This window comes from Lithobates pipiens, unplaced genomic scaffold, assembly GCF_037356315.1.
Source record: "Lithobates pipiens isolate NorthernLeopardFrog02 unplaced genomic scaffold, aLitPip1_a1.2 Scaffold_22, whole genome shotgun sequence".
NCBI lineage: Eukaryota > Metazoa > Chordata > Amphibia > Anura > Ranidae > Lithobates > Lithobates pipiens.
The window spans coordinates 287,614,937-287,628,870 of record NW_027507784.1 but is presented as its reverse complement, the minus strand read 5'-3'; the positions used below and the strand labels follow the sequence as shown (position 1 = coordinate 287,628,870).

The window sequence follows — 13,934 nt, the reverse complement described above, 5'->3', positions numbered from 1 at the left end:
AAAGTTGCTCCAATGTGAATGAGACCTTAATTTGATTGCATTATGTACAGAGTGCAGCATTCAAGGGTGTGTTCTGTACAGGGTTAAGGAGTGCACTATGCACAGTTTGCTACCCCAACCTCCCCCACAAAGCTTCCTCACATCTTTCACCTACATGGCCCACCTCTAGGACCTCGCTGTGTAGGTGGCTTTGCAAGGAGAGCATTCTCTCTCTGATTGTGGAGATCTGTCCCTGCCATGCCCCACTGTGAGTACGTGCAGGAATCTATTAGATCTGGGAGCCGCTGAGGGCAAATCGTCCCTCATAAACACAGAAGGCCTCTGTGTTTAGAAGTGACAGCAGGGAGCAGAAGCAGAGGGAGAGATCTGAAGGGGGCAGAAATTGATTTCTGTCATGTTCCAGGTGCAAATCTGGGTGTGAGGGCCACATGACAAGGCCTGGAGGGCTGTATTTGGCCCACGGCCTTGTGTTTGACATATGCAGTCTAAGGTTATCTGTGGCGTACCCCAAGGTTCAGTGTTGGGACCTTTACTTTTTAATATATTTATAAATGATATAGAGTCTGGGATTAAAAGTACCATTTTAGGCTTTGCAGATGAAACCAAGCTATGCAGTGGAGTTTTCTCCTTACAGAATGTCTCCAACTTGCAAGCTGACCTCAATGCACTGTTTAATTGGATAACTGTGTGGCAAATGAGTTGACAAAATGTAAAGTTATTCACTTGGCGGCTAAAAATATGCATGCATCATACATACTAGGTGGAGTACAACTGGGGAATCAATGGTGGAGAAGGATCTGGGTGTTCTGGTTGATCATAAGCTTAATAATAGCATGCAATGCCAAGCTGCAGTTTTCAAAGCAAGCAAAGTTCTTTCTTGTATTAAAAGAGGTATGGACTACAGAGAGCGAGAGAGATATCGTTTTACCCCTGCACAAATCATTAGTAAGACCTCATCTGGAGTATGCAGTTCAGTTTTGTGCACCAGCTTACAAAAAGGATAAGGGCAACCAAACTGATAAGAAGCATGGAGGAGCACTGCTATGAGGAAAGACTGGAGGAACTGAATTTATTCTCTCTTGAGAAGAGGAGATTAAAGCAGAGCTCCACCCAAAAGGGGAAGCTCTGCTTGTCTGCCTCCCCTCCCCCCTCTGCTGTCATATTTGGCACCTTTTAAGGGGGGAGCAGGTACTTGGTTTTGACAGGTACTCGCTCCAACTGAGCTGGAAGTTCATTTTACAGGTCCAAGAAGACTGCGGCCTATTCACAAAACGCAGCGCACTTCACACATGTGATGAAGGAAACTAGCTGTGTAGCGGCAAGGTTTCACTGCCGGTCTTCCTTAGTCAAGATGGTGATGTCAGCAACCCATAGCCAATTGAAGAATCAGCTCGGGTGAGGACACCACTGGATGTCTGGACAGGTAAGTGCCCTAATATTAAAAGTCAGCAGCTACAGTATTTGTAGCTGCTGACTTTTAATTATTTCTGAAGGATCCTGGAGCTCCTCTTTAAGGAGGAATATGATCAACATGTACAGTATAAACACATAAGTGTCAGTGTGTCAGTCTCAGTTCCTCTGGCTGGTAACAGGCTCTCCGTCCCTTGACTGTGAATCCCAGCTCGCAGGATATATGGGCTGAGCGTCACCCGCTACAAAAGTAACATCAAAACCTCAACAGAGGCCCTGTAACCAGACAGTTCAGCAAAACATTCACATTAGATTATATGTGCATTTAATGTATTTTATACATGTAATTTACCTGTACACTCCTCTGTTTTGTAGGCATTCAAAAGCCCTGAGACCATTGCCGCGTTCAGCAAGCATTGCTGCATCCGAATGAGGCACAACCATGAACCAATCGGCAGGTTTGCGGTTGTGGTGCACTATTCCCATTGATAAACCCCATTCAGCTGTCAAAAAAAAGACATTCAGATAGCAGATTTATTGCCTGATTGTCAGCCACACCTTTACCACGTTCGAAAAAACATTCTACTGCGGACTGTTTTTCAGAGAGCAATGCATGCAGGTGTATACTCAGCCTATGGGAATGTTTAATGAGCTAGTTTTTATGTTGTATTATGGATTGTTTGTATCAAACTTATTCATAACATTGTATCATTTTTTATATTGGAGCTGTGCAGCAATAGTGTATGGCATGGATAAGCAACCTTTTGAGCACAGTCTGTGGAAAAATGTTTTCAAAAAAATTGAGCATGCTGATTTTATAACAAAAAAATGTCAACGTCACACTCTCAATCATGAAAAGGATTTTTTATAAAGTAAATGCTGTAAACTACTTTAGTAGTGAGAAATTAACATCCTGCACTCTCACATTTCAGATCAGCCCCAATTCCTGCAACTCCACACCTCAGATCACTGGCCCCCCTGCAAATCTGCCCCACCACTGTGGTACCGTGCACATCTGCCCCACCACTGTAACCCCCTGTACATTTGCCCCACCACTGTAACCCCCTGCTCATCTGCCCTACCACTGTACCATCCTGCTCAACTGCCACACCAAAGTACCCCCTTTCTCATCTGCCCCACCACTGTAACCCCCTGCACATCTGCTCCACAACCGTACCTCCATGCTCTTCTTTCTCACTGCTGAACCATCTTCTCATCTGTCCTAACACTGAACTTATCTGTTCATCTGCCCCACCACTGTAACCCCCTTTCTCATCTGCCTCACCACTGTACCTCCTGCACATCTGTCCCATCACTGTACCCCCCTGCTCATGTATTCCACCAATGTATCCCCTTTCTCCTCTGCAAATCTGCCCCACCTCTGTACCCCCCTGCTCCTCTGCCCACTGCTGTAAGCCCCTGCTCATCTGTCCCACCAATGTCCCTCTTTTCTCCTCTGCCCCAACACTGAACCCCCCCGCTCATCTTTCCCACCACCGTAACCCCCTTCTCATCTAGCCCAACACTGACCTCCCCTGCTCATCTGTCCCACCACTGTAACCCTCTTCTCATCTGCCCCATATCTGTACCCCCCTGCTTTTCTGTCCCACCGCTGAACCCCCTTCTCATCCCTCTTACCACTGTACCTCCTGCACATATGCCCCACCACTGTACCCCCTTGCTCTTCTGTCCCACCACTGTAACCCCCCTGCTCATCTGCCCCATCATTGTACCCCCTTTTCTCATCTGCCCCACCACTGTACCTCCCTGCACATCTGCTCCACCGCCATATCCCCATGCTTTTCTGTCTCACTACTGAAGGACCTTCTCATCTGTCCTAACACTGAACCTATCTGCTCATCTGCCCCACCACTGTAACCTGCTTTCTTATCGTACATAATGGGACACAGAGCCATAGTAGTTACTATGTGGTTATAGGCCACCTTCAGGTGATGGACACTGACACACCCTAAGACAAAAAGTCCACTCCCTATATAACCCCTCCCACTACTGGGAGTACCTAAGTTTTCTTCGCCAGTGTCTAAGGTGTTGGTCACGAGTAAAGATGTGCTGAGCAATCCTTGCTGGGGCTAGCCATGCACCTGGATCCATTCAAAGTGTCTTTTGGCCAAATTGAATGGTACCCGAGCCTGGTATCCAAAGAAACAAGGTTTTGCCTGTAACAAGAAAGAAGCTCCAGGAGAAAAAAAACTAATGGCACGCCACCCTACTCAGTGGCTTCCTTGCCATTTCCCCCCCTCAGAGTGATCCCATAGGATCAGAGGCCTGCGTTCATGTGGGAAAGCTATTATTTTTAAAAAGAGAGGAGGGGGGCCGTGCGCGACAGAGGGACGGGGCTTAGCGCAGCGTTGGCGTCCTCCCAACGTCCAGCGCAGGAAAGTGTATCTTTTAAAAGCACTATTGATACCGCTGCAAGCTGCGGAGGGACACAAGAGCAAGAGGGGCATGAAGGAGGCTTAGTGACACAGGCATTCCTTTTGACACATTTACTATTGTATTAGGCTGAGCATTAATATCAGCGCCAGGGCTGGACTATTGCTCAAGCAGTAGATGTGTTCCTTCTGGTAGTACCTCTGCTTTGTGCATCGGGCTATGGTCGGAAGGGGGGGGGGTAAAATCACCTCAAAAAAGGGCTCTAGAAAGACTTCTGCAGCCACTAGGAAGACTAAAAACTTATCTAAGAAAATGGCATCCTCCCCTGAGATTGTTTTGGCTGGTCAGAATGAACCATCAGGGATGTCGGGTGTTGCAGCTGTTTTTAGCACTGCAGCCCCTGTATATGTTACTGAAGAGGTTTTTTCCTCAACCATTTTAGGCTTGGAACAAAAAATTTATGCCTTAATCACATCCCAGAGTGGGACTAAGCGTAACAGGTCCCCGTCTATAACCCAGGACCCTCAAACTGAGGAACAGGTGGCGTGAGATGACGCTTTTCTCTCAGGGGACCAGCAAGAGGCTGATGACTCCTCTTCTGAAGAGTCTAATACGGATGGATCAGGTTCACAGGAAAGATTGTTGGTACAATCTCTCACTAAATTGATCCGCTCCACATTTTTGCTGCCAGTAGCGGAATCAGTCGATGAGCCCACTTCTTGTTTGGGTTCGCTAAAGCCTCCCTGTATGGGTGGTGTGCTGTATGCACACCACCCAACCAGCTATCTAAGCCCACCTGGACTCCTCCGATGACCTTGATAGCTGATTTCAATGTATCCTGAAAAAGAAAACAATGCAAAAAGAGCAATACTGTACACTATACATTCTAGAGATTGAAGAGCAAAATTACGGTGTTTATACAACGGAATTTCCTCTTTCAATAGCATATAAAACGGAAAATTTATATCAAATACTTACCGTAATTTTCCTTTCCTGATAGGCTCCATGGCAGCATACGTGTGGGTAGCCCCGCCTCCACGATTACCCAATAGGACCCAACTCCCATAAATCTTTGCTCCTGGCCACTATCAGTGTTCCGTAACTAGCCGACTCCAGACATTTGGGAGGGAACTCCTGCTGCCATGGAGCCTATCAGGAAAGGAAAATTACGGTAAGTATTTGATATAAATTTTCCGTTTTCCTGAAAGGCTCCATGGCAGCATACGTGTGGGAAATAACTCGCCAAACACACCCGGGTGGGCAAAATGTCGAGCAAAGAACAAAAGTTTATTTAGCATTGTCAACCGACAAAACTTGCAAACCAAAATTAACAGAAGACAGAGCCGCTGGCTCTACACAGTAATGAGAAACAAAGGTATTAATAGAAGACCAAGAGGCCGCTCTGCAAATAACTTCAGGCGCCACATGGCGAGAAGCTGCCCACGATGTTGAAATACTCCGTGTTGAATGAGCTGTTAATGCCTCAGGAGGAGCCAAGCCCTTTGCTCTGTACGCCCTCTGAATGATCTGAATGATCCAGGTAGAGATAGATCTAGCCGAAGCTTGCAATCCTTTATTCTTGCCATGAGGGAGAACAAAAAGAAATTTCGTTTGTCTAAAGGGAGCTGTGACTTCCAAATATTGTTTCAGCGCGTGTCCTACGTCCAGAGGATGAACATCCTGACTCTCTGAGTTTTTGAAAGTGGGAAGCACAATTTCCTGATTCTCATGGAAGACCGAGGTTACTTTGGGATGCGATCCCAACATGGGAATCAATACTGCCCTATCTGGAAAGAAAGTCAGAAAGGGTTCTTCCGAACCTAGATTCCTAATCTCAGAAACTCTCTTGGCTGAGGTTATAGCTACCAAGAAGATGGTCTTGAGAGTGAGATCCCTTATGGACAGAGGCTCCGTAGAATCCTTTCCAAGGTTTGAGAGAAAATCCAGCACTAAAGGGAGGTCCCATTTAGGAAACCTTGGTTTTCTTTGGGGTCTGAGCCTAGTAGCTCCCTTGAAGAATTGTTGTACCAGTGCATGGTTTGCCCAGGAAATACCCGTAAAGGCTGAAATAGCCGATACTTGGACTCTCAATGAACTGATAGCTAGAGGTAAATCAAGGCCTGTTTGAAGAAAGCTTAGTATGTCTTGTATTGTTGGAGAACTGCAAGAATTTTCTCTGGAGGACATATGGGCCGAAAACTTGGACCATATACGCTCATATACCCTATTAGTACTCCCGCGTCTGGAATTGAGAAGGGTTGGGATGACCTCTTCCGGACAACCAAGAGCTTCTAGCCTTTCCCTCTCAAAAACCATACCTTGAGGTTCAGACATGATGGGCATGGATGTAACCTTGTGCCTTGAGATAGCAAATCCGACCTGAGAGGCAGGGGAACTGGCTCTTGATAACTGAGGAGCAGCAGTAGAGGGAACCAAGGTCTGTTGGGCCAGAAAGGAATTACTGCGAGAATCTCCGCCTTCTCTGACCTGAGTCTCCGAAGGAATTGCAGGATCACCGGAACTGGAGGGAAGGCGTAAGCTGTCTGAAACTTCCAATGTTCTGTGAGGGCATCTATCCCATATGCCTGGGGATCCCTGAACCTTGAGTAATATTTCGGAAGCTTCCGATTGCACGGGGAAGCGAACAAGTCGACTTCCAGGGACAATCCTAAGGTCAGGAGCCAATCGAATACTTCCCGGTGTAGAGACCACTCGTTGTTGTCCAACTCGACACGCGATAGGAAGTCCGCCTGAACATTCTGCACCCCTGGGATGTAGACTGCAGAAAGGTTGGACAAATTCTTCTGAGCCCAATTCATTATTGGCTCCGTCTCCTGTAACAGGGACCAGCTGCGAGTTCCCCCTTGCTTCTTTACGTAAGCCACCGCGGTTGTGTTGTCCAACCTTAGCATGACCGAGGCATTCGCTGTCAGATGATGGAATGACCGAAGCGCCTGGAAGGCCGCTCTTAGCTCCAGAACATTGGAGACGACTCTCTGTGATGGAAACGTCCACCTGCCCTGAGCGACCTCCGAAAGGCAGTGAGCGCCCCATCCTCGGTTGCTGGCATCTGAAGTTACCGTGACCCATGAGATGGGAATGATTGAATGGTGGTTGCGCAGGTTCTTCCCCTGTAGCCACCAAAGAAGAGACGTCCTCATGGCTGGAGTGAGGAATATGCGCTGTGTCTGGCTGGATAAGTCCCACTGTTGTAGAAACCCCTTCTGAAAGGGACGAGTGTGCCACTGGGCCCACTTTACCATGGGAATGGTGGCTGACATTGTGCCAATCACCCTCAGACATTGGAGAGCCGAGAGATGGGATGCTGCAAGGGCTGCATGAATCCTGTCTCGTATGACTCCAACCTTCTCTTCTGGAAGGGCGATAGTACCTTCTGCTGTGTTGAACTGCGCCCCTAGGAAAACAAGAGACTGAGTTGGATCTAGGTGACTCTTTTCTAAGTTCAGAAGCCACCCGAACTCCTGTAGAGTGGAGATGACTAGGTCTTTGTGCTCCAAGAGCTGATCTTTGTTCTGGGATAGCAGAAGAAGGTCGTCGAGATAGTGATGGAGACGAACACCTTTGACTCTGAGAAAGGCCACAACTGCCAAAAGAACTTTGGAGAAGACCCGTGGGGACGTTGTTAACCCAAAGGGAAGACATGTAAATTGAAGATGTTGAATGCCTACTGCAAAGCGGAGGTATTGTTGAAACTCCTTTGCCACGGGAACATGGAAGTAAGCATCCTTCAAATCGACTGATATCATCCAGTCCCCCAGATACACGGACTGCTGGATGGTAAGCAGAGATTCCATCTTGAACTTCTCTTTGCGAATGAAGGAATTGAGATGGGTCAAATCTATTACCGGCCTCCATGTGCCATTTTTCTTTTGAACCAGAAACAAAGGGGAATACATGCCCTCTCCACGTTCTTCTTCTGGAACGGGAACGGCTGCGCCTTGATCCAGTAAAGAGTTCACGTAGGTCAATAGGACTTGTTTCTTCTCTTTTGATTCTGGAAGATTTGTGGGAATAAATCTTAGCTTTGGGGTGCTGATAAAACCCCACTTGTGACCTGAGGAAATTGTTTTTACAGTCCAAAAATCCCGAATTGAGGCCGCCCAAACATGCCTGAAGTGGAGAAGACGAGCCCCCACCTGACAAGTTTGAGCGGGCCCAATTTCAAAAGGATTTCGCGGAATCCTGCTTGCCGGACGAACCCCCTTTTGAGGTATTTTTGAAAGAAGATTGCCTGGATCTCCATGTTTTGAAGACGTCTGTCCTGGGGAAGAAACCCAGATTTCCCACCTGTAGCCCGGGATATGGCAGTATCCAGCTTGTTACCAAACAAAGATGACCCCTCAAAGGGAATACGGCACCAGGCCTGTTTGGATGCTGGATCCGCCAGCCATGGACGGAGCCATAACGCACGGCGAGCTGAGACTGCTGCTAACATATCCCGAGATATCAGGCGGATAACATCAATAGATGCCTCCCCCAAAAAGGCAGACGCCATCCTGATTTCTTGAATAGGGGAGTCTTTTGCTGATTCAATAGAAATACCCCTCAGGAATTCCTCTACAGAATCAGCCCAGGATTCTATGGCCTTGGATACCGCTGCCATTGCAAGCACTGGTTTGCAAGCCATTCCAGAAGTCAGATATATCCTCTTAAGGTCTGAATCGATCCGCCTTTCCAAAGGATCTTTAAAGGATACCGTATCCTCTAAGGGTAGGGTTACATATCTCACCAAATGCATGAGCGCTGCATCCACCAGTGGTGCTGACTCCAGGTGCTTCACATCCTCTTCTTTAAAGGGATATAATTTCAGGATTTTTGACTGCATGGAACCCTTTTTATCCACCTTGCTCCATTCCTCGGTAATAATGTCACCCAACTCTGAAAGGAAGGGAAAAAATTGTCGCTCCTTATTGAGCTGTTTAAAGAACTTTCTCTGCTTTGGTGGGGAAGTAACAGGGTCTTCCCACTTCAGAGCCTCTCTCACTGCTTTGACCAATGAAGGCACCAGTCCATAGTCAAAACCTAAACCAGGATCCTCACAGTCAGATTCACTATCTGAGATGGGAGCAGATAGGCGGCTTGGCTGAGAGGATTCCCATGTCTCCTGCAATGGGTTCTCTCCAGGTGGAGGAGCCAATAATTCTGACGGGGATTCACACAGCTGTAGAGCGTCCCTCTCCTGCAGAGACTCCTTCACAACCCGTCTTACTATTGACTCCAAACGCTGGTCTGCATCATCCCTTTCATCTGCAGCTTTGGAGAAGCAATGATCGCATAAGGATACGTCCGAAGGAACAGGCATCCTGCACCCCCAGCATGATTTTTCCGTACGCTTGCTGGAGTGAGCAGCAGGGGGGTGAGAATAATTCTTATTATGCTGTTCAGATCTTGACCTATGCTGGCTAGATCTTGAGGAGGATTTATGGCGGTGTGATCTTGATGATCCACTGCGTCTAGAAGTGTTAGGTTGTGGATCAGACCCAGAAGGGCTGTAAGGGTAAAACAGACAGAGAGAGAAAAGGATATACAGTCAATCCTACCTATGCCAAACACTCTCTCCAATATATAAAAAGCATAAATACTAAAGACCTACCTAACATGAGCGGGCTGGCCACTAGGAGGCAGTAAGGCGTCCATATTCACAATAAACCCACAGTTTAAGAAACACTGCAACTAAAGAGAAAAATAAAACACACATTTTTTTTTTTTTTTTTTTAAAAAGCATTTCCCCAGCCTAAGGGACACGCTCTTACCTTAAACCGCCGCGCTGACAGCCCCGGGAAGTCGCTGCGACCACTGCAAACATTCCCAGGGTTCTGACAGCTTCCAAAGCCTTTTAAATTTGGCGCCCGTGACGTCATCGCCGACGTCAGACGCGAGGCGCTCGCGCGCATGCGCGGGAATCAAGCCTCGGTCTCATACCGGGTTCGCACATGCGCAGAACGCCTGCATAACCCGGAAGTAGGAGAGAGGTTTGCTGGAACGCGGAAGCGAACGCAAACGGCATGGAGGAGACCGCAAGACAAACAAAAGAAATACACACAAATACAATGCTGCCATGGATAGATAAAAGGCTCACCACTCCACCAACGATCACCTGGCCGAACGGACTGGAACACACACGCCATACCTCCAGCAGATAATGGTCACCCATAACAACGGGACACAGACCGTGCGCACTCAGGTAGGAAATCCTTTCTTCAGCGCTACTCTGCAAATACTCTCCATACCCTGCTTAACAGTCAGGGCCTATCGGAGGAAAATTTCTCAGTCAATCAGCCAATCAATCGTCGTGAAGTTTTATTTCCAGGAAAGAAACCATCTGGTCCTACTGGGGAGGACAAAAAAGGAACACTGATAGTGGCCAGGAGCAAAGATTTATGGGAGTTGGGTCCTATTGGGTAATCGTGGAGGCGGGGCTACCCACACGTATGCTGCCATGGAGCCTTTCAGGAAAATGTGTTCTCTAACACATTCTAATCATTAGTGAAAAGGAAAAGTCTCTGTGTACTATCAGTATTTTCCTGCCGACTCACGCCACCTAGTGGTCAGAGCCACTGTAACTACAAGTCCTTTAACAAGTGACCATGTTGGGCCCAAGGCCTGAAGAACTTAACATGTATTCTGTTATAGAACCACCTGTCTAACTACCCCAGAGTCTTTGTGGACTGCAGATACACTAAAACAATTCAAAGACACAAGGAACTCTTCTTTTTTTTTTTTTTCGCAACTTCTCAAAACTTGACTCCAGAAAACAGCTCACCAATAGAACCTTGGGTCAGGTAGAGTCAAATCTTTACCTTGAGCATCCACTGTAGTGATGAAATAGATGGCACTCTCTTTATCCGGTCGACATATTACGATTTTGTCACTGTAGATGTGCCAACCATAGCTCTAGTGCAGGGGTGGCCAACCCGCGGCTCCCGAGCCGCATGCGGCTCTTTGCCCGGTTCCGTACGGCTCTTACGTTACTTACGCTACTGGCTATGAACTTCCTTATTCGAGTCGAGTCGTACGTCATCATGTTCGAATCCGTCGGAGTTTGGTGTGATTGTGTGTGGCCAAGTCCGCTCATTCGGAAAGTCCGTCAGAATTGCAAAACATGCTTCAAATTTTTCGGCCAGAACTCTGCCGTTCGCCATCCGCTCTCATACACACCTCCGCTCACCCCTCACTCTCACTACCCCGGCCCCTTCTCTGTATTTACGTCAAATGCACACGTGGGCAGTTTTTCAGTAAGAGCAAAATGGCAGGGAAAAAATGCACAGCAAAACGAAAATATGAAGAAGAACACAGGACGTTTTTAACAGAGTGGGAGAGTTTATATTTTTTTGTTGAACGTAATGGAAAGCCATTCTGCCTTATATGTCAGGTGTCCTTGTCGCATTTCAAAGCTTCAAACCTTCAGCGCCACTTCAGCTCACTCCATGCTAACATCGACCAGGAATTTCCAAAAGGGACTGAACTTCGCAAGCACAAGTTGGTTACTTTGAAAAGTCAGACAGAAAAGCAGGCAAAGTTTTTCAAAAAACTTACAAAGCACACAGAGACTGTAACGCTTGCATCGTATCAACTGGCTTGGAACATTGCACGGGCCAAAAAGCCATACAATGAAGGGGAGTTCATTAAAAAATGCCTCTGTGACATTGTTGAAATCTTGTCTCCTGAAAACGACAAACTAAAACGAATGGTATCAGACCTCCAACTGTCCCGCCACACTGTTGAGCACAGAATATCAGACATTAACACGTCTATTCAGTCAAAGTTGCACTCTGATCTTCAAGCTTGTGAGTATTTTAGTGTCGCATTGGATGAGAGTTGTGACATACAAGACAAGGCTCAATTGGCAATATTTGTACGGTCTGTGTCAAACGATTGTTTGATCAAAGAGGAACTCCTCGATATTATGCCTTTAAAAGACAGAACCCGTGGCATAGATGTGAAAGATACAATGATGGATGCATTTGTGAAAGCAAATCTGCCCATAGCGAAACTAACTGCAATAGCCACAGATGGAGCGCCAGCCATGATTGGATCTGTGAATGGGCTTGTGGGGCTGTGCAAAGCTGACCAAACATTTCCAGAGTTTTGGAATTTCCACTGCATCATACACAGCGAGCAACTTGTGTCTAAAACATTGAATTTGGACAGTGTCATGAAGCCTGTGATGGCAATCGTCAACTACATCCGTACACATGCGCTTCACCACCGGCGATTCAAGAATCTCATCGCTGAGCTGGACCAAGGGCTTCCAGGTGACCTGCCGCAACACTGCACTGTAAGGTGGCTGTCAAAAGGCCAGGTACTCTCTCGCTTCTTCCAGCTTTTGGATGCTGTGAAACTGTTCATGAAAGAGAAGAACAAGGACTATCCACAGCTCTTGGACCTCGAGTGGGTTATGGATCTGGCCTTTTTGGTTGACATGCTGTGTCACTTGGACAAACTGAACCTGACCTTGCAGGGTAAGTTAAAAATGCTGCCTGATCTGGTGCAAAGTGTGTTTGCATTTGTCAACAAACTGAATTTGTTCAAGGCGCATATTCAAAAGGGAGATTTAACACATTTTCCCACTCTACTAAAAGCCAGCGGGCAGGTCACCAGCGCCGTCCTGAACAAGCAAAGAGCCAGATATGCAACACTGGTTGAAAAGCTGCACGAAAGCTTTGTGGCCCGGTTCCGTGATCTACAACTGAAAAGGCCACAGATTACGTTCCTTGTCAACCCATTTAACGCTGAGACGGACTGTTTGAAAGCCCCGCTAGTCATAGATGAGGGTGCGGCTGAGATGGAGATGATTGATCTTCGTGAAGAGGACAAACTGAAACCTGCTTTAAAGGAAGGGACCATTGAGTTTTGGAAACTTGTGCCAATGGAAAAATACCCCAATGTCAAACGAGCTGCACTTAAGATACTGTCAATGTTTGGGTCAACATATGTCTGCGAGTCTGTGTTTTCCACCCTGAAACACGTGAAATCGAAGCATCGGTCTGTTCTGACCGACACTCATGTGAAAGAATTGCTTCGAGTTACAACAACGGAGTACAAGCCAGATTTGAACAGGATTGTTCAAGACAAGGATTGCCAGAAGTCCCACTAAATAACACATATAATGCGCATAATAAAAGGAAAAATGTTTTGTAAATTGTTCTATTATTCTTGTTATGGATTTGGTTAAACAGAGTTTGTCTGCGTGAGAGTGCACACAGTGTTCATTGTTGAAAATGACTGGCCTGTGGTCTTTGTAGTGTTAAAACAGTGTGTGACATTTACAATAAATCCAGCTGAGCAAACGTATGTGTGTATGAGGAAGGGATGGGGTGATGTTCATGTGTGCCCATGCGTATGATGTGGCTCTTTGCGGTAACTTGGTAAAAAATGTGGCTCTTGGTCTTTGTCTGGTTGGCTACCCCTGCTCTAGTGTAACAAACAGTCTTGTAATCCATTCAGCACTTCTCATATGAAAGCATTTCTTACAGTGACTCTGAGGCCTTTGTAATGTCCATGACTTCACCCTAACACAGGAGAAATCAAGTCCATACTCTGTTGCCGCCCGCTTAATAAAAAGTCTCAGGGGCCACACGGCTCTGTCATTCTGGGCAGTGTCATACACCGGCAACAGTCCGTTTAGTATTAAAAGAACTTAAAAGTCTAAAACTATTACTCACGGGAGCTTCGGCTCAAAGTACCAGTCATCTCCCTCGTCAAAGCCGGTTCCCGCTGGTGAGCCAGGCGAAGAATCCCCAGCCGGTAAATAATTTTCCATGCTGACTCTGGTAGTGCCCCAAGGCTTGCACCTAAAAACTTTTCCCCAGATGTCCGGCCTCGGAGTGCAGGAGGCAGGCCTGCCTCTGGAATGATGGGGCTTCTTGTTCCTTTCCTCTGCCTGTATGGCCCACGCAGCAACGGCAGCCTTCTTCCGCAGAGCCTCCTCCGCAAACCTCAGCAAAGGTCTCCCAGGTTTCAGGAAGGGTAGGGTCACTTGCGATAGCCTGACCCTCAAAGGACGGCAACGGTGCCGTATTGACAGTCTCCTCAGTGGCAACGCCCGTTGCCCAATTATAGCGAAAGGCCCGGGGTGGGACAACAGGCTGCATCACCGGAAACACGTA

General features: G+C 47.2%; 1 protein-coding gene across 1 annotated transcript; it reads left to right on the top strand.

The window, feature by feature from the left end:
* Positions 1–11,731: 11,731 nt before the first annotated feature.
* Positions 11,732–12,922, top strand: LOC143925726 (general transcription factor II-I repeat domain-containing protein 2A-like). The gene has a single exon (XM_077450181.1). It carries the CDS (start codon positions 11,732–11,734, stop codon positions 12,920–12,922), a length of 1,191 nt encoding a protein of 396 aa, XP_077306307.1.
* Positions 12,923–13,934: the final 1,012 nt, after the last annotated feature.

Excerpts from the sequence above, each read along its gene's own strand:
- LOC143925726 (XM_077450181.1), top strand. The coding sequence starts at position 11,732 with ATGCCTTTAAAAGACAGAACCCGTGGCATAGATGTGAAAGATACAATG.